General features: G+C 62.5%; 2 protein-coding genes across 9 annotated transcripts in view; one reads left to right on the forward strand and one right to left on the reverse strand.

Moving 5' to 3' along the window:
* The window catches only part of CSNK1D (casein kinase 1 delta), a 38,871-nt gene extending 38,027 nt beyond the window's left edge, over positions 1 to 844 (forward strand). For all 3 annotated transcript variants that reach the window (XM_060134529.1, XM_060134532.1, XM_060134540.1), the window contains one exon: positions 701 to 844. The gene's annotated coding sequence lies outside the window, so the exon portion shown is untranslated. The remainder of the gene's footprint in view (positions 1 to 700) is intronic.
* Positions 53 to 11,929, reverse strand: SLC16A3 (solute carrier family 16 member 3). 6 transcript variants are annotated; one of them, XM_060134525.1, is made up of 6 exons: positions 11,878 to 11,929; positions 5,096 to 5,230; positions 3,739 to 3,986; positions 3,126 to 3,269; positions 2,064 to 2,828; positions 53 to 1,143 (listed from the first exon to the last, which is right to left on the reverse strand). In XM_060134525.1, the coding sequence occupies exons 3-6, from the start codon at positions 3,959 to 3,961 to the stop codon at positions 890 to 892; spliced, it is 1,386 nt and encodes a 461-aa protein (XP_059990508.1). In that variant the 5' UTR covers positions 3,962 to 3,986; positions 5,096 to 5,230; positions 11,878 to 11,929; the 3' UTR covers positions 53 to 889. The 6 variants fall into 6 exon arrangements, with proteins under 6 accessions (XP_059990508.1, XP_059990509.1, XP_059990507.1 ...); XM_060134526.1 differs by lacking the exon at positions 11,878 to 11,929 and adding an exon at positions 10,283 to 10,411; XM_060134524.1 differs by lacking the exon at positions 11,878 to 11,929 and having other exon boundaries at positions 3,126 to 3,212; positions 5,096 to 5,352.
* Between the last annotated feature and the right edge of the window lie 6,341 nt (positions 11,930 to 18,270).

The raw sequence follows: 18,270 nt of genomic DNA on the forward strand, positions 1-18,270 counted from the left end.
CCGCGGCAGTGAGAGGCCCGCGTACCGCAAAAAAAAAAAAAAAAAAAAAAAAGGCAGATCATTTTCTTTAAACACACACCAGTGAACAGAAACCACACGTATATCTCAGCTTCAGTGGACACACCCCTGCAGCGTGGCCCCTTCCCTGCCAGCCACCAGGGTGCTGTGTGAACACTCTGAGCCGTTTGGGGTCCATCAGGGCAGGGTCCAGAACCAGCAGTGCTTAGAAGGCTGACATGGCTGACAAGGACCAGAACCACTTTGTAAAAATAACCAGGCTATTTGTTAAGAAAGTGAGATTTGGGGTGAACAGTTAGAATACTGCCCCTACGTAGAGCAAAACTCCTGCAGCTCCTGGAAGATATTCCTTCTGAGATGGTGCCTCCCACATGCAGGTTTATCTCAAACCTTCAGAGGTGAAGGAGGGACCTTTGTCCACTGGACGCTCAAAGAGGGGTGGGCTGGGGCGCATGGGGAGACCAGGCAGGATGGGGTGCTCACGGGCACGCAGGGAGGCCTGTCGTGGCAGTGCCCGCTCCGCAGCTGTCCCCGGCCCTGCCCCCTGATTAAAATCGTGTTGTCTCCAAAGCGTGGGTCTCTGGGTCCTTGAGCCCAGCTGTGGGCACCGGGCTCCCTGGGGTCAGCAGGTGGGGTCCCTGGTGCAGACCGCTCATAACCTCACGGCTTGGCTTCACCACAGATCCACCTTGGAATGACACGTTTCCACCCTGCCACCTCCCCTGAAAAACACTGATCGGGCGATGATCCGCTGCCCGGGCGGCCGGCGTGGAGCCAACGGCCCCGCCCAAGCTAGTCCTGTTTGTGAAATAAATACGAGCATTGATGGTTCCTGTCCAGTTCCCTGCCACCCCTGCTGGCCTCCCCCAGCTCAGACGCTCGTTTCTGGGGTGTGAACGACCTCCCCGTTCTTCTCAGGCTCTGTCTTCAGGAATTGCTCCACCTCCCGAGAGTCCACCTTCACGTCCTCGGGGGGCTTGTGATGCTCCTCCTCCGTGGCCGCCTCGGGCCTCTTCCCAATGCATAAGAAGTTGCCCAGCACCAGCACGAGGGAGGAGGCCAGCACCTCAGCCCCCGCCAGGACAAACACATACTGGTACACGTGCGTCGCATCCAGGAGCTTGCCTGCAGTGCAGGGGGACAGGGTCAGCCCAGGGCTGAAGCTTCCCCCGGATCCCCCCAGTCACCAGTGCCCTGCTGGGGACAGGCCAGGGCCCCTGAGGCAGCCACCCTCACCCCCACCACCTTCCCCCAGGCCGCACAGACTCAGAGGCTAAAGCAGAGTGGCTTTGACAAGGGTTTGGAGCAGAGCCTCCGGTGGGGCCTCATCCCCTGCCAGGTGGAGGCACCTGGAGGGATCTGGCCCCACTGCCTGTCACTGTGGTGGCCCTCATAGGAACCACCTGGGCCCCAGAAGGACCCTGGGACCCCGAGACAGTGACGATTCAGGCACCTCTTACCCTCGCCCCAGACCTCTCTAGGCAGGAAGAGCCAGAGGCCCAAGGCCAAGTGGGAGGTAGGGGGACTACAGGGTTGGCTGGAGAGACCCAAACCCAGGTGCAGAGGCTTGGTGGGGACTTGGCCACACCGTTCCCACCGTCCACACCATTTTAATCGCACACCATTATTTTCTCAGTTATCAAAAAATAAAGCAAAAGCCCAACGTAACAGAAGCCGGCCCGATGTTCAGCTCTGAGCCTCCCCGGCGTGTGGGGACAGCCAGAAAGGAGGACCAACACTCCACCCTGGAGCCATCACCTGGGCCACGACTCAAGCCCGTGGCCTCCTCCCACAGTGAACCGAGGGGGACCCAGTGTGTGTGAGAGGCCATGTCCTCTCCTGACACCGGCTGGCCATGTGCTGAGGTACACGGTGGCCTGGCTAGACAAGGCTGGGAGCAGTGGGGGAGGGGGGGTCCCTCCAGCTAAGAGCCCCCCATGGTGAGTACCGTCCCCAGGAAGAGCAGGTGTGGGAACTGCCCGGAGGCCTGGCCAGGCCTCAGGGAGTGGAGGAACTTCGCTCCCCACCCTGCCCCCAGCACTCACCTCCCGACGGGGGCCCAATGAGCACAGCTATGGCCTCCAGCAGCAGCACGAGGCCAATGGCACTGGAGAACTTCTGGGTGCCCACAATGGCCATGAGTACCTCGAACTGCAGGGCCCCCACCATGCCGTAGGAGATGCCGAAGAAGATGCAGAAGACCACCAGGCCACCGTAGTCACTGGCTGTAGATCCCGTGAGGTCGGTGAAGCCGTTGAAGAACATGGCGAAGCTGAAGAGGTACACAGAGTAGGGCCGCACCTTCTTGAGCCCTGTGATGAAGCCGGCGGTGGGCCTCGCGAAGATGTCGATGAAGCCCAGGATGGTGAGCAGGAAGGCCGCCTGGGTGTCGGGCACACCCAGGTCCTTGGCGTAGTTCACCACGAACACGGGCGGCACAAAGAGCCCCAGCACCATGATGGAGGCGGCCAGGGCATAGATGACAAAGCCGCGGTCCCTGAAGACGCTCAGGTCCAGGAGCCGCCGGGGTGGCCGCTGGGGCCCAGGCCCTGAACCTGAACCCAGCCGGGGCGCCTCCAGGGGCCGCATGAGTGCAGCACACACGCAGCAGTTGAGCAGCAGGCCACCCAGGATGAGGAAGCCACCCCGCCAGCCATAGTGGTCCTGCAGCACCTGCCCCAGTGGGGACAGGGCGCACAGGAACACCGGGCTGCCCGCTGCCGCCAACCCGTTGGCCATGGGGCGCCGCTTGTTGAAGTAGCGGTTGAGCATGATGAGTGAGGGCTGGAAGTTGAGCGCCAAACCCAAGCCTGGAGGGGAATGGGTGGGTGAGCACAGGTGGCCCAGCCCCAGTTCTCCCCAGCACGGGCTCCCGCCTGAACGATTCTATGTGTGGGTCTGACAGGCGTCGACATGAGGAGACTCGGCGTGTGTTCAGAGCCCCTGTTGCCAACCCACGTGCCCGGGAGAGACAGACGGGGAACGAGGGACGGGATGGCTCTGGGTGGGTACACCCCACAGCTGCCCACCCCTGGGAGGTCCTTTCTCTTCCATCAACGTGAGCCATCGCCACCCGGCCGCCCCACTTCTGGCGGGGCCTCACTCACCGGTAATGACCCCAGTGGTGAAGTAGAGCTGGATGATGCTTCCACAGAAGGATGCAGACACCATGCCCAGGGACGCCAAGAGGCCACCTGTGAACATGACGGGCCGGCAGCCAAAGCGATTCACACACACGCTGCAGAGCGGGCCTGGGGGATGGGGGACAGCAGCTGAGGGGCCGGACCGAGGCTCTCCATGCCCAGAGAGACCTGCCCTTCCCTGATGCCCCCTTGCCCCTGGCGCAGGATACACAGGGGCACCAGGTGCCCAGCGTGCAGGTCACGCTCGCCCATCTTTTAAGCAAAGCATGGCTCACAAGGAACGGTCCCCGTTAGAGGGGTCTTTTCTGGTTGGTCTGTGCAGGCAGCAAGAACAGCTCCGGGATCCAGCACAGCTGTGCAGACACAGCCCTTTGGACAGGGTCCCAGACAGCCTTGGCCTGTGCTCGTCTGCACTCTGGAGACCACGGCATCCTCGAGGGCTTCCCACCAGGTGCCCCTGGGGACCGGGGCTGAAGACGCTGGGCGCGCTACCCAACCCCTGACCCCCAGGCCTTTTTGTCCAGAACTGAACTTGCTGAACTCCCAGAGGCAGTCACCTGGCATGACAGCCCCTCACCTGTCCCGTACAGCATGGCCAACAGGATGGAGGAGATCCAGGCTGTGTCACTGTAGCCTATCCCAAACTCTCGTATGAGCTCTTTGAAGAAGACGCTGACCGCCTTGGGGAAGGCGTAGGAGAAGCCTGTGATGACAAAACAGCCCCAAAGGATGGCCCAGCCCCAGCCCCCATCTGGGGCCTTGACGCCCGTCGGGCCCTCTTCGACCACTGCCCCTCCCATGGCCAGGAGGGCTGGTTCCGCGTCCCTGAGAAAGAGAGGAAGCCAGGCTGACTCGGTTGTCAGGCAGTCACCCAGCTACAGCCCTGCAGTGTGGGGACAGAGACACACCTGAGGGCTGGCACCCAGGCCGGCCACCCCTCCCTTCAGGCCTCAGCCCCCAGCAGGAGCTCAGCTCTGGGCCAGGCCACGTGCCCGATGTTACCTGAGAGCCCTGCCTCTGACCCTCACCTGTGCTGGGTGCAGGGCAGGAAGGTCTGGGGTGACCAGCAGCTGCAGCTCCTCCTCCCTCCCCCGCTCAGGCCTGGCCTGCTCCCATACAGCTGGCTTTAAAGGGCAGTGGCTTTTTTGGGCTCAGCCATGTCTCAAGTTACCTCCTGAGGAGGGCAGACCCCAGTGGGGAAGTCAGCCATGCTCTGGCCTCCCGCCTGACCCTGTGTTGGGAAGCAGTGTGGTTTTAGCAGCCAGCACCTCGGGCAGTGAAGCCAGCCCTGGTGAGGACCTGGGGCCCGATCTAGGCTGCAGTCCCTTGAGACCTCAATCTAGGTGTGGCCAGCCTTGCTCTCCCACCCCCAGGGCGACAGGGCTCCCCGATCCTTTCCACTCTGATCGCACTGCACAAGAAGTGAGAGTCTGAAGAAGAGGCTCACACAGGCTGTGCTGTGCGGGGTGGGGAAAGCAGGTAGGGAGTCTGTGCTGGCCCAGACTTGTCCCATCTCGTTATCATCCACCTGCAGCAGCTCTTTTGGGAGCCTGAGGGCAGCAGGGCCAGCCCAGGTGGAAGGGAAGGTGTGTCGGCTGCTGGAGTTTAACCCTTCTGGCGAGGGAAGGGCAGGAGGGACACGCTTCCATCCAGCCTACCAGAGCAAACCATTCTAGCCCCCAGGCTGCCAAGGAGGGAGCTGGCCGCACCCACTGCTGGCCCAAAACCCGAAGAAGCTCAGGGTCAACTTTCCTCTTTTAAACCCTAGGAACTAAGCTCGTTTGAGGCCCAGTAACTTGAAACACTGCAGGCAGATTTCCACCTGGAGATCCTCCCCTCCCCTCCCGTCTTCATCCCCTACCCCTCCCTGATCCTTGCTCCAGAAACCCCCTAATCCCAGAGATCAGCCTGGTGGCCTAGTGCCCCCACCTCACCTGACAGAAGCTGTTTCAAGGACAGAGTAGGCCTTGCTGCAGGCGCGGGGAAGGGAGGGCGTGTTGGATCCAGCCGCTTGCTGCCCACTGAAGCTCTCGTGTCTCCCCACCAGCGGCGAGCTATAAACCAGCTCCCTGGTGGGGGAAGCGCTGATGTGTAGTATCTGCTGACTTAGTGGTGTAAACACTCCACCTGCACGATGCCCGAGCACTTCCTGCATGAGCTGCACACGCAGCACCACAGCCCCCTTCCTATCAGCCCGCCTTCCTGGGTTTCATAATCTGTCCTGACTCCACCCCTTGCCCCTTTTCCTTGAATCCTTCTTGACCTGGCACAGCCCTCCGGGTGGCCACTCTTTCATCTGAGGCTACACAGAACCTGGGACCGGACTCTGGAATGAGGACAAGGGCTTCTATCCCCGGACAGTCTGAGCACAGCTTCAGTGTGGTGGGAAAGGAATGTGGAAAATAAGACACACTCCCTGCTCCCCCCCGCCCCCCCCCCGCCTCCAGCCTGCCCCCCAGCACCACAACCACAGGTGCTGTGCCCTCTGGGGGCTCTGATTCAGTAGTCTGGGGGGATCTGGGCTCTGATTTAGCGGTGGTGGGGCGTCTGAGATCTGATTCAGTGCGAGGGGTGGTCTCTGATTCAGTGGACAGTTGGGTATCCAAGGTTCTGATTCAGCAGTGGAGGGAGGTCCTGGGCTTTGATTCAAAGGGTGTTGGGGGGGGTTGTTTTTTAAGGGCATCCTAGGTGATTCTAAGAAGTAGCTGCTGTCCGTGGGCACCACCCTTTGATGACCAGACCTCCAGGAGCCAGCTGGCTGTCAGGGTGATGACAAGGCAGACACAGCCCACCAGAGCAGAACAGCAGCCCTGCCCCCCACCCCAGACTGGGCCAGAGGTCCACCTTCAGAGCCTCTGCTGGTTCTCAGCTGGGCCAGGGCCACAGGCGCCACTTTTGGGAAACCTAGGAGAAGCCCTCACCTCTCCCGGCACTCAGACCCCAGTGCTCTTTCAAGCACTTTGCCCGGTGCTTGGAAGGCTCCTGGGCTTCAGTGAGCAGGATGAAGGGTGCGTCCGAGGCCAAGGGCTGCGCAGCCATCCGGGGACACAGCTGAAGGGTGCACGGGGGCACCCCAGCCAAGGGAGCCCCCCATCCGCCTGCAAATGTGTGCACAGACCCGTGACCTGGCATAGCCCCCTGGGTGGCCACCTCCACATCTGAGACTACACAGAACCTGGGACGGGACGGTCTGAGCACAGCTTCGGTGTGGCCCACCCCTAGGTTCTCCTCCAGAGCCCTGCCTTTGACAACACAGCCGGGTGCCTGAGCCTGGAACGGGACAAATGGACAAAGGTCATCCGCAGCCAAACTTCCCGGGTGGGGGTACCGAGCTGCTGTCCCTTCCCCTTGATAGCGTTAAGTTTAAAAGGTACATGCATCTGAGTGATATTAAAAAAAACAAAAAACTAATAAGTATATCTTAGGAATGGGAACATTCCTAAGATATACTTACCTTAAGCAATACTTATTGATGTAGTGACACTATTTAAGGCAGAAAGCACAGGAACCCCAGACCCAGGACTCAGGACAGTGGTCATGGTCATGGGAGCACTGAGGGGCTGGTTGTCCTCAGAATCCTGGCATGTTTGGGGTTGTGGGCTTTTTTTTTTTTTTTGGGGGGGGGGTTGTGGGCTTTTTAAAGTAAATCAAGTGGGCCATGTAGAGGCCAAGGAGGGGAGTGTGTCTGGGCTGAGCAATTAGGAATAGCCCAACTCTTATAAACCCAAGGTTCCAAAATAGAACAAAGGAGGGCCTGCCTCTGAGATTTCCGTGGTTCCATCAGCCATGCCTGGTGCACCATGGGGATCATGGGCACCCCAACCTTTGAGGCCCCATTCTCTGCCCGCCAGGGCTGGGTCCTCCCTGGAGGCCCCCGGGATACTCAGGAGAACTAGCATCTGGGAGGGTGAGGAGGCAGAGGGATGGGTGCCAAGGCCCAGAGGCAGGAGGGTTCAGCGTGTTCTGGGACCTACGTGGGCCAAGGGGCTGCCATGTGAAGCTCACGTGGGGAGGGGGCCACCTTTTGTGCCTGGACCAAGGCCCAGTATGGTCATCTCTCCCACCAACCCCTGAATGCCCCAGAAGCTCTTCAGACACTACTTTCTCCCAGCTAACCCCCCAGCCCAGGGTGCCAGCCACACTGAAATGACCCCCGCCCTGTTCCCCACACCAGATGGTCCTCAAACTGAGGTTTCTAGTGAATTTCAGTTTGCCAACAGAGGTGGAGGTGGTGGTGAGCAAGCGGGGAAGATGATGGAGGACTGGGGGGCTCTAGGTTGGGGGCAAAGGGATTTCGCTCAGCAGTGCTCTGTGTATTTAGGGGGTGGGTGGAGAAGGGGCTGGGATTTCCAAGAGCAAAATGTCCTCATCAGCCCAGCCCGTCATGTTGAAGAGGCAGGCTTGGGTACAGGCTGGCTGGTGTTCCAAGGAAAACCCAGGGTGAGAGGAGCAGCCCCCTTGGGGGCCGGTCAGAGACCCTCAGTGCAGCGCAGAGGGAGGTGGCACCAGCACATCTGTGAGCACATGCCGGCTGGCTGTCCTTTCAGTGACATTTAGTCTCCCAGAGAAGCATGCAAACCACGTACGCAGCCCAGAAATAACCCGCCCTCTGGGCTTCAGAAAGCTGATCTCCCAGGTGGGGTGTATGTGCCCGTTTCTGGGTCAGGTGAGGTTCCAGGGGCTGCCCCCCAGGTCCCGGCCCAAAGAGGAATGTACACAGAGGTCCCTCAGAATGACCCGTCCATTGTGCCCTCCCAAATCAAGGGCTCCCACCAGCTGCTCCCTCAGGGGCCCACTGGCTATCTGGGTGAGGGTCCCAGCTGGGGTCAGGCTCCAGCTTCTGCATTACCCCTCTCCCCAGTGCCCCCCTTCTCTGCCTACACTCACCCACTTTGAATGCCATCTTGGTGGTGACAGTGTCCAGCCTCACCCCCACCCCCACACATCCACCCGGAGAGCTAGTGCAAACCTCATACCAATGTGTTCCCAACCCGACCCCACACGCCTACCTCAGAGCCAGCCCTGAACTCACATCCTGTTGGCCTCACCACCTCCCAGACCCCTTCTGCCACCCCAATCCAGCCACAGCTTGCCGCTGCTCCTTAGGCCTCTGTAGGGGCAGTCCCCTCACCCACCTTGGGTACTGGGTCTGTGGCCTATCAGTCCCCAGGGCAGGCCATGAACCCAGGGAGCGGGGTTCAGTGCGGGGGGGGGCCCCCAGCCCTAGAGCCTGTGGCCTGTCCCAGGTGCTTAGTCGGTGCACTTCCTAGGCTGGCCAGTTACCTAACTGGATTTCTAGTCCTTGGAGACTAGCTCTAGGTGGGCAGGGCAGGAAAGGGGCAATTACGTTTCTTCCTGACTCTTCCCCGCACCAGGAGGCTTGCGAGACATGCCTGAGCAACAGGGAAGCAGGCCAGGGTGGCTAGCACCTGGCTCCTCGAGCCCCAAGGCCCCTGAAGCCCATGGGGGTAGCTGACAGGCAAGAGGGTGCTGCACCTCAGGAGGAGGGAGGACCTCCCCTTCTTCCTTCCCCCACTGCCCCTGTTGTGCAAACAGGTAACCAGAAGATCCAGGACACTCTCACCCATCCACCACTGGTCAAAGTGCCTGTCTCCCTCCCAAGAGGGGGGAAAGGACCCCAGATGCCCACCTCAGCCCTGCCCTCACCTGTGTTAGGAGCTGTGACTGGAGGGAGGTGACTGGGGCTTTTTCTGGGGAGGTGGGAGCCGGGCAGTGGGTGGCCTGGGCCCTCCACCCCACCTCCACTGACCACACAGCTCTCCACCGCATGCCCAGTGCCCCTGCAAACTCTCAGGTGGGCTCACGTCCTCTTGCAGGGGCCGGTGGGGTGGAAACAGTGGCCTCATTCACCAGATTGGACACTGCACCCCAGGCCAGCCCCTAGCTCTGAGTCATTCTCCGCTCCACCACCATCACCCTGTTATGACAGGAGAAGGCCATTCGAGAGTGGCCCTGGGGATATTTTTGTGCTTACCCTGTTAGAGCCCCCTCCTCTAGAGAGCTCAGTGGGCAATGAGGAGGGGCCAGGAGGTAGTTGAGCAGGCCCAAGTTGCCCCCCTCCAGGCCTTGACCCAACCCTGCCCAGCCTGCGAGTGCCTGGCCTGCCCATCCACGTGGCCACCTTGTCCCATTCCTCAACTCCCTACAGCCCCCCAACCCAAAAGCCTGTAACCTAAGGCCAAGGCCCAGAAGGTGGTCTCTATGTCGGCAAGCCCCACCAGCCAAGAGGGGCCCCCTTCCACCAAAACTGGGTTCCCAGCTCCCACCACCATAGGGCCACCATAGGGCCTTTGGAACAAGTAGGAGAGGGGAGGTGGCTGAGAAGGGGAGAACGGCTGGGGAGGAGGATGTGGAGGGACCCTAAGCTCCACCCACCACCACCCCCACCGGACCCGAGGGTGCAGGACGGACAACGGACTCTCCTTCCCGTTCCAGCTTCTGGCTGGGCAGGTGGGGGTCAGGCCGACCTCGCCGGCAGCAGGGGGCTGGGGTGGGGGCGTTGGGAGAGAGGATGCTCCGCACGGCCCCGCCCCAGCCCCCCTGCATGGCCGCGCGCGGGACGTGGGGGACGTGACCGCGCCAAGGGAGGAGCCGCCGCCGTATTGCCTGGAGTAGGCGCCCTCCCGCCCGCTACCGTATTGGCCAGAGCGCACAGCCAAGGCGCGGGACTGCCCGGGTCAGCGAGCCCCGGAGCCACACTGGGCGTCCCCGAGCGCCGAAGGGGACCCCGCGGCTCCCACAGAGCGGGGCCCGCTTCACTGTCCCCCCGTTGGGGCTGGGCCAGGTGGGCGCGAGTTGGAGCTAGCAACATTGACTGAGAACTCCGGGTCTCCGGGACCCACTTCCCCGCACAGCCCGTTTCACAGATGGAGACTGAAGCCGGGAGGTCTGCACTCGCCGAGGCGAAGCCATAAGGAGCCCCATGCCTTGTTCGCTCCTTCCCCGCCCCTGTGTCGGGGCCCAGTGCGCCCGAGGCCTGATCCTGCCTGATCCGGAGGTGTCTCCAATGGACTGATCGCTCTGCCTGGCTGTCTTCTCCGCTGGTCACCTCCCAGAAGGGCCAGCCCGGGGCCCTGGGGTCGCTCTGCTGGGCTCCTCACCTCGAGGAGGCTGAACTGGCCCCCTCCACACCTGCCAGGTCTCTGGGAGGACCGCCCTGGTGCAAGTCAGCCTTGTCATATGGACACCACCAGCCAGTGCGTGGGACCCCGCAGACCCCGCTCCACACACTGTCCCTGGCCAGTGTCCTGAGGAGCGTGAACACCTCCCGCTCCTTCTGCCCTCCAAACTGAGGTGTACAGCTGGAGTGGGTGAGAGCTGTGTTGCCTCCTGGGTATCAGGCCCTGCCCAAGGTCACATGGGGTTGTTACAGAGCCTGTCTTGGGATCAGGCCTCCCAAAGTCCACCCCAGGCACTGTCTACACTACAGACTGCTGGGCAGGAAGGCTCCACACCTGTCTGGGCACTGCCACCCATGCCCTCAGAGCCCCTTGGGGGCAGACCTCCCACCATGGGAGCAACTCCTTAACAGCTGAGCCCAAAGGGCCCAGTCCATCCTCCAGGACACACTCCTGCATCTGTCCCCGTCCCTCCCAGTGCCCATCTGACCCCTGAAGACTTTTGGGCCTTCAGAATGAGGCAGTGGACCCCTGAACCCACTAACCCACACAGCACCCACGATGCCCTTGGCTTTGGACAAGCCCCTCTGACCTCGGCTGCATGAAGGCCGTTGGTCCAGCTGCCACCTCCTGTCCCTCAGACCATTCAGCCTGGCCATGGTCATCACACAGAGTGATCCTGTCAGCCCAGGCACCTCTGGGTGTGCAGCTTAGTGCATCTGGGACAGAGAAGCACTCTGGGCCCTGGGCTGCCTCTTTGTCCCTCACCCAGAATCCAGGCACCGCACCCCACCCCACCCCACCCCAGCGGCCATGACCCCAACTGCTTCCCCTTCCACTCACAGGCCTGCCAGCCACGGGCCTGGGCCAGCATCCATGTAGGTAAGTTGTCAACCCACTTTTCAGGTAAGTAAACCAAGGCCCCTGAGGCCCCACCTGGTTTTCCCAGGGCTAGGGGCCTGGGAAGGGGGTGAGGCGAGCTCAGGAACTCCAGTCTGATCCTGGAGGGGGGTCCCCGTTCTCTCTGCCCAGGGACTGGATCAGAAGCCTTTGCCTGAGGGCGGGTTTCGGTTGGTGAGTGTTTAGGGCGGCGGTAAGAACAGGGAGGTGAGAGAGAGGACGGGCCCTCCGGCACCACCACCCGGGCGCCCCGGCCTGGAGCGCACGTGCTCCCCAATCCCCCCGACAAGGGGGCACGGGCCGCGGCAAGGGGGCGTTAGCCCCACCAAATATAGCCGGCGAGCCCCAGCCGCTCGCCGCGAACCGAGCTATTTATACCGGAACCGGAGCTGCAGCCCGAGGGTTGCCCGACGGAGGGGCGCCCAGATGAGTCGGGGAAGTCGAGGTCGCGTGACTCGGGTCCGAGGGCGCGGAGGGGTGCGGCTGGCTCCCCGGGGCCTTCAATGGGGGCCGCCCGGGGGGGGGGCTCATCTGTGCCCGGGGCGCCCCCGGACCAGGAGGGCGAAAGGCAAAAGCGCGGACCCCAAGGACGCTCCCACGCCGGGTGCAGACTCAGCGCCAGGGCGACTCAGAGGGTCCCAGTCCCGGAGCCGCGGAAGCACCCGGACAGTGCCTACCTGCTGCCGCTCGGCCGCCGCGCGTCTCTGCTCGCCTAGCTGCCGGGCGCGGTGCCGGGGGCGACTCAGGCCGCTCGCGCGGCACTTCCCCAGTGTACGTCACCGCCGCCTGGCGCCGCCCTGCATGGACCCCGCGGGAGGGGCGCCCCAGTGCTCCCCGACGGCGCGGACACCGGCGCGGGTTGTGCCTTCTCGCCCGACCAGTCCCGCTCCCCCGCGCCCTCAGACCGGACCCCAGCCTCGCCATCCCCTGGCGCTGGGCTGGGAGCCCGGGCGCGCAGCCCCCTCCCGCCCCTCCATCTCCCACTCTGTGCGCGCTCGCTTCCCTCTGCCTGGGCTTGATGGGAGCCCAACTGGGTCCCGCAGTGACCCCCGTCGCTCCCCGCGCCCCGAGCCGCGCCCTCTGACAGGTGAGCGCGCGCATCCAGGCGCACCCCACGCCGCGAAGTGCCCGCGGACCCCGTGGGGTTCCCGCCTCTCCCGCTCAGCTTTGGGGTTTTGCAGGCCTCCCTGGCCAAGCCCCCTGGGATCTGCGCCCCCATCCAAACCTCGAGGCCTACACCCGCCCCGGCCCCCCAGCCCCCAGCCCGCGCTGCCTGGGTGATCTTGGGCAAGGCCTCCGTCCTCTCTGACTTCCGTTTCCCCCTGTCGCTTTGTGCGCTGCTGAGCCAGATAACAGCCACTGCCCCTCCTCTCGCGCTCCCAGAACTGGCTGTGCTGGGGGTATGGTGGGGGCCCCAAGGCATACTCCACATCCCCACACCCCGCGGACACTCATCTAAGGGGAGCGTTGATCCTGGCTGATCCTGGGCAAGGAGCTTCAAACCCCCGGTTTTCTCATCTGCAAGATGGAAAGAACTAAGGTTTGAGGAGGCACCAGGGAGTGTGGCCATTGGTGGCCTGGGCCCAGGACACCACTTGGTGGCTGCCCCTGAGCCACAGGACCACTTTCTATTGAACCTACTTCAAAATGACACCCGAGTCTTCTGGGACTACAGGAGGCCAGGCATTGGTGTCTCTGGGATTTATGGCAAAGATTCCAGCTCATCCTGGACAGGGTGACAGTGAGCATCCCTGGAAGATTACCGCCCTCCAGAGGCCTATGGGGTGGCCCACCCGCCTTGGCACAGTACAGAGGAGTGGGCAGAATGGTGGTGGTGTTGGCCTCCTGGCCCAGAGTTCACCATCCGACCACACCTTCTGAGACACCAAGTCCACTGAGGCCTTCTGCTTTTGTTTTCAGATGCTGGGAGACTGCCCCCCCAGCCCCTGTCAGAAGAGCCCTAGCACTCATAGAGGCTGAGCTGGGTCTAGCTGCCACCCCGGCCCGGGACCCGACCACCCTCACCCCCAAATGCTAAAGAAGTTGCCACATAGGCATACACACACAAGAAAGCAGGAAGCACAGCCCAAGCCTCCAGCAGCAACTTGGCCTGGGCCTCCCAGGTGAAGCCCTGCTGAGTTGGCCTGGACCCTGGGTGTCTATAGGGGCCCTTGGGAAGGAAGGGGGTCCCCACGGGGTATCAGATGGTACCCCCAACTGCCTGCACCAACAACACTCACTGGCTTCCTCACGGCTGGAGGTGGGAGGTACACCAGCATGGGAGGGCATCTGAGGGGGTGCAGGGCAGAGCTGCAGAAGGGAATCCCTCACCCGTGCTGGTAGTTCCAACCTCTGGGATGGGGCACCTCCCTCCTCTGCCTCAGATCATTTAGACTCACACCCTGCCCTGCATGGGCCCCTCCTGCCACCACCTGGATGCCCTACCCATCTTCACGAGGCTTGGGAGCTAGTGCCCCTCACCCCAGGGACCAAAGATTCCTGTTAGGTAGGAGCTGTGCAGCCCTTGAGCCCGCCCCCACCCCGCTCCTGCCCTCACCCACCCCCAAATGGAAGACCTCAGAGTGCCCAAAAAGGGAGACAGATGTGGGGTGGCTGGGGTCTTCTGGCCTGCTCCCAGCCTCCCTCAGACTAGCGCTGGGTCTTCTCTGAGCTCTGCAACCGGGGAGGGCCCCCACCCAGTGGTCTGAGGGAGTGCCTGGGTTCCACCCTTGCTCCCCAAGAAGGAAAGGGACACCAAGCCTCCATCTGGGAGGGCTGGGGGTGTTTATCCAGAGATACTGTGGTCCTGCAGGAGCCCCGAGGAGGGAGAGGACAGTTCCCCAGACCCAGGGCCCCTCAGGCATGGTCTTCCATGGGTGTGGGCCCCAGGGCCAGCCTGGCTGCTCACCCAGAGCTGAAATGTGGGCTCCCCCCTCCCAGGGACACCGCGGGCAGGCTGATCAGGCACCGGCTTGCCAGCCCCGCCCCCACCCCAGCAGGGCTCCAGGGAGTGTGCTTTGACTGGGGAAGTGGAGGAAGACCAAAGTGGGGTGGCAGAGTGATGGCCTCTGTGTGTGGCCCGGCGTGGGAAACCACCTGCTGACAGTCAGCTGAACGGCAGAGCAGCCTCCCCCCAGGGCCTCCCGTGGACCAGGGCCCTGCAGGGGAGGACCAGGAACCTCCACAACCTGAGACCCTCAGCCTTCCAGACCCCAAGCTCCCCCTGGGTGCTTCAGTCCACTTTCCAGGGCCAGGAGCCCTGAGCACAGCAGGGAAGGAGTGGGTGCAATTCTGTGGTGCAGGGGAGGGGCGGAGAAGGCCAGGGACACCCACCCCAAGTCTGACTCCGATGGCTGGTCCCCCACAGTGGCCCTGGGCTAGCCCCCCAACTGAAGCTCCCCTTTTCTGAAAGGGAGGGGGTGGGTGACCCGGGGAGGTGCAGCCACCCCTGGCGAGGTGGGGGGGATGCTCTCCCTCATGACCCAACCTGCTTCTGGCCCTGCCCTTCCCCACGGTCCACCACGCCCCTGCCAGTGCCCCCACCTGCTCCATCTCCTGGATTCTCATTCTTCCAGTTGTTCCAAATCACAGCTGCAGGTCCCATCAGAACCTAGAACGTGCTCTGAGGGGCCTCCAGGCCTGCCTGCACCCTCTCCCCGGCTGCTGCAGCTCCTGGGTGGGGACTGTGCCCCACCCTTCCCAAGGAGAGAAGATGGATACAGAGCAGGAATGTCTACTGGGCCCATCACCCTCTCAGAGTCTGATCTCCGTTCTCCACCCAGATGGTGGATGGGAGCCAGGCTCCGCCGTGCCACTGTCTCTGAAAATGATCTTGGAAACCTGGAGAGACTTCAGAGGGTCTCAGGGGCAGCCCCCCGGGAAGGATGGTGGGACAGGCCTCCTGCTCCTATGCAGGGCCAGCTCTCGGGCAACAGGGAACCTTCCAGGGTCTGATGGGGCCATGCAGAGGCCCCATCCTTGAGCCCTGGGCACCCCCACTGGGCTCCAGGCCCCAACCGGGCCATTCACCCTGCCCCTGGACTGCGCCTGTGCCACCCAGCATCGGCTGCCAGCACCCCGTGGACGGGTTCGGGGCCAGCACAGGCTGGGTCGGTTGAAGAAAGCCGAGTCATGGGACGGACATTCTGGCTGAGCCTGGGCCCCCCTGCCCTGGGGTCCGGCTCCTGACCCCACCGTCCTTAGGGACCTGGAGGCAGGCAGGACTGTCGCAGCCGGTCCTCACTCACACCACAGCTGGGCCACACCTCCTATGATTCAGGGTGGAGAGGCCGCCTTTCCGGAACACTGAGGCCCGCGGTACACAGGCCCCTCCCCAAGGTAGGCCACGCCCCTTCCTCCCTGCTTGCCCTTCGGCTTTTCCTTGAAGTCAGTTCAGGCGCCCTGAAAAATAAACATATTGACTACTTGGCTGGCCCAGGCTGCGGGCGGAGGTAAAAACAGGCGGCAGAGGCCAGACCCCTGCCCAGCCCAGCCTGATTCACCTGCCCTCCCCACCCAAGGCTGGTGTTGGGCACGGGGGTGAGGGTATGGGTGGGGCTTGGGGGTGTCTGTGGGGGGTGGGAGTTCCGGGTGGGGTTCTATGCGTTTATTGGGGTGTCTGTGGCAGGCGTTTGAGGTGTGGCTGGGATTGGGAGTGGGTGGGCTCTGGCTTGGGCCCTGGTGGGTGATCCCTCTGATAGCCGTTGGCTTTCTCCGGCGGAACCCGGCTGGCTGCTGCCCCTTGGGCCAAGGTCAGTCACAAGGGGGGCCGCCCCAGCTGCCCACTCCTCCTGACCCTGCAGCAGTCCTGAAGGGAGGGTCTCACCTGGGAGGTGAGGAAGAGCAACCCAGCATGGGAGGCTGGGTCCAGGTGGGGGCAGCAGACTTGGGCCAATGGCCCCTCTCCTCAGTGGCCGCAGTGACCTCACCCATGCCACTAAGAGACAGGACTGAGACAGGGTCGGTGCTGCTGCCGAAACATTCAGCACCCAAGGTCAGTGGGGCTGCTGGGCAGGCATGCCCAAGACTCTTGTCGAGGTGGGGTGAAGGGGCCCAGCAGAGAGGAAGTCGTGCCGGCAGCCCAGGTCAACCCTGACGCGCTCTGGCCTCAGTGTCCTATCTGTGAAGTGGCAGTGAAGCCCTCCTGACCACTCTTGGGAGGGTTTGAAAGCTCACCCAGCTCACCTGTTAGGGGTGTCGCTCCTGCCCCATCGTCCAGCCAGACTGGTTGGGGGGGGCGCTCCCATGTGGACAAGCCCCCCTGCCCCGCCCACGCCAACATCCGTCCACCGGGCTTCAGATTGAGGCCTGCCCCAGCTCGGCATCGCCCTCCACCTTCCCAAAGTCACCCAGCACCCTGCACCCCTCACACCCACCCCCGTCCTCAACTGAGCTCTGCTTGGACGGCCAGTGAGGGCATCGAGGGTGGGGCACCTGCAAGGGGCGAAAGGGGGAACTTCTTAGGGCCACAGGCTCTGAGGACAGGTAGCCTCTGTCCTGAGGCTGCTGCCACACCCTCTGGCACCCTGTGACGCCCTCGGGAGCTCTCCTCTCCCCCACCCATAGATGAAATGGGCCTGGCCTGGAGGAGGCAGGACTCAAGTGCAGACCTGAGCTTAGATGTGGGAGTGCACAGGCAGAGGCAGGGCATGGGGAGTGGGCAGGAGGCCGCTGGCCTGGCCAGGTGTGGATGACACGGCTGTGGAGACTGGGGGTGCAGCGGAGCAGCGCCCACCCTGACCCCACCAGGCTGAGAGGCTCCTGGGACTCCCGCCAGCTCTCCTCCAGGCCTCTGTGCCTTTGCACGTGCTATGCCCTCTTCCCTGGGGAGGCCAGTGAGCCTGTGCTGTGGCTTTGTTACCTGGATCGTGGCTCCTCCCCAGGTGAGACTGGGGGCCAGAGCTCAGGGGCCAGGTGAGTGCGGGAGGATCCCGGGCAGGTGGAGGCAGGCCTGGGCTATCTGAAAGTGCCCGGTACTTAGCCATGACATCCCTTCTGCAGGATCCTGTCAAAACACTGGTGTCCAAATGTCCTGCCTCCCCCTGCCCACATCTATAGATGTGGAGCCTCGGCTCCAGGGGAGGCCCCACCAGGAGAAGACAAGGTGCCTGGTGTTGGGGCCCCCTCTCACCCCCCATAGGCGAGAGAGGTATTCGTTCTCTATTGCTACACAAGAAATCACCCCCCAAACTTAGCCACTTAAAAGAGTAAGCATTTATTACTCGCCCTGTGTCTCTGGGTCAGGAATCTGGGGGCACCTGGGCTGGGTGGTCAAGGTTTCAGGAGGACCCGCTTCCAGGATGTGGCTGTTGGCAGGGGATCTCAGGTCCTCTGCAGATAGGCCTCTTGGGAGGGCTGCTGAGTGTCTTACACCATGGCAGCTGGCCTCCCCTGAGTGAGTGGTCCAAGACAGCCAGGGGGCTTTGCGGACCCAGTCCTGGAAATCCAGCATCATCCCTCCTGCAGCTTCCACTGTTAAAGTCACTCTGTCCGGCCCACACTCAAAAGGTGAGGAATTGGGCTCCACTTTTTGAAGGAAGATTAAAGAATTTAGAGGCCCCAGAGGACACCAACCCTTGACCCTGGAAGGAAAGGGTGGGGGACAAGTGTCGAGCCAGACCAGAATTGCTGTCAGGGCTACGACCACTGATCCCCTGGGGAGGGGGCTGCTACTCCTTCCTCCCCACCCCTAGCCCAGAAGTCTCCAGGCAGGGCCCTTTCCAGGTAGGTCTCAGCGGGGTGAGTGGACTTGATATTTGGACCTGAGGGCTATGCGGACTGCCCCCACCCCGCCACGCACCCCTCCAGCTGCTCAGCCCTGATGTTGGGGTACAGGACGCAGCTACAGGTCTGCCCCTTCACCTCTTCTCCTGGGCCCTGGGGGTTCAGATGTGACGGTTCTCCTACCCTCGGCCACTGAGAACAGCCTGAAGGATGAAGGACGCTGCAGTCATCCTCGTTTTACCTAGCCAGTCATGTTTCTGAAGGCGATGACTGCAGGTAAGGTTTCCGACAGACTCTGAGGTGGAAAGCAGTGTGCAAAGTCAATTCAAAGTAGGTCACCTGTTTGC

The sequence above is a fragment of the Lagenorhynchus albirostris genome, chromosome 20 (assembly GCF_949774975.1).
Source record: "Lagenorhynchus albirostris chromosome 20, mLagAlb1.1, whole genome shotgun sequence".
NCBI classification, from domain to species: Eukaryota; Metazoa; Chordata; class Mammalia; order Artiodactyla; family Delphinidae; genus Lagenorhynchus; species Lagenorhynchus albirostris.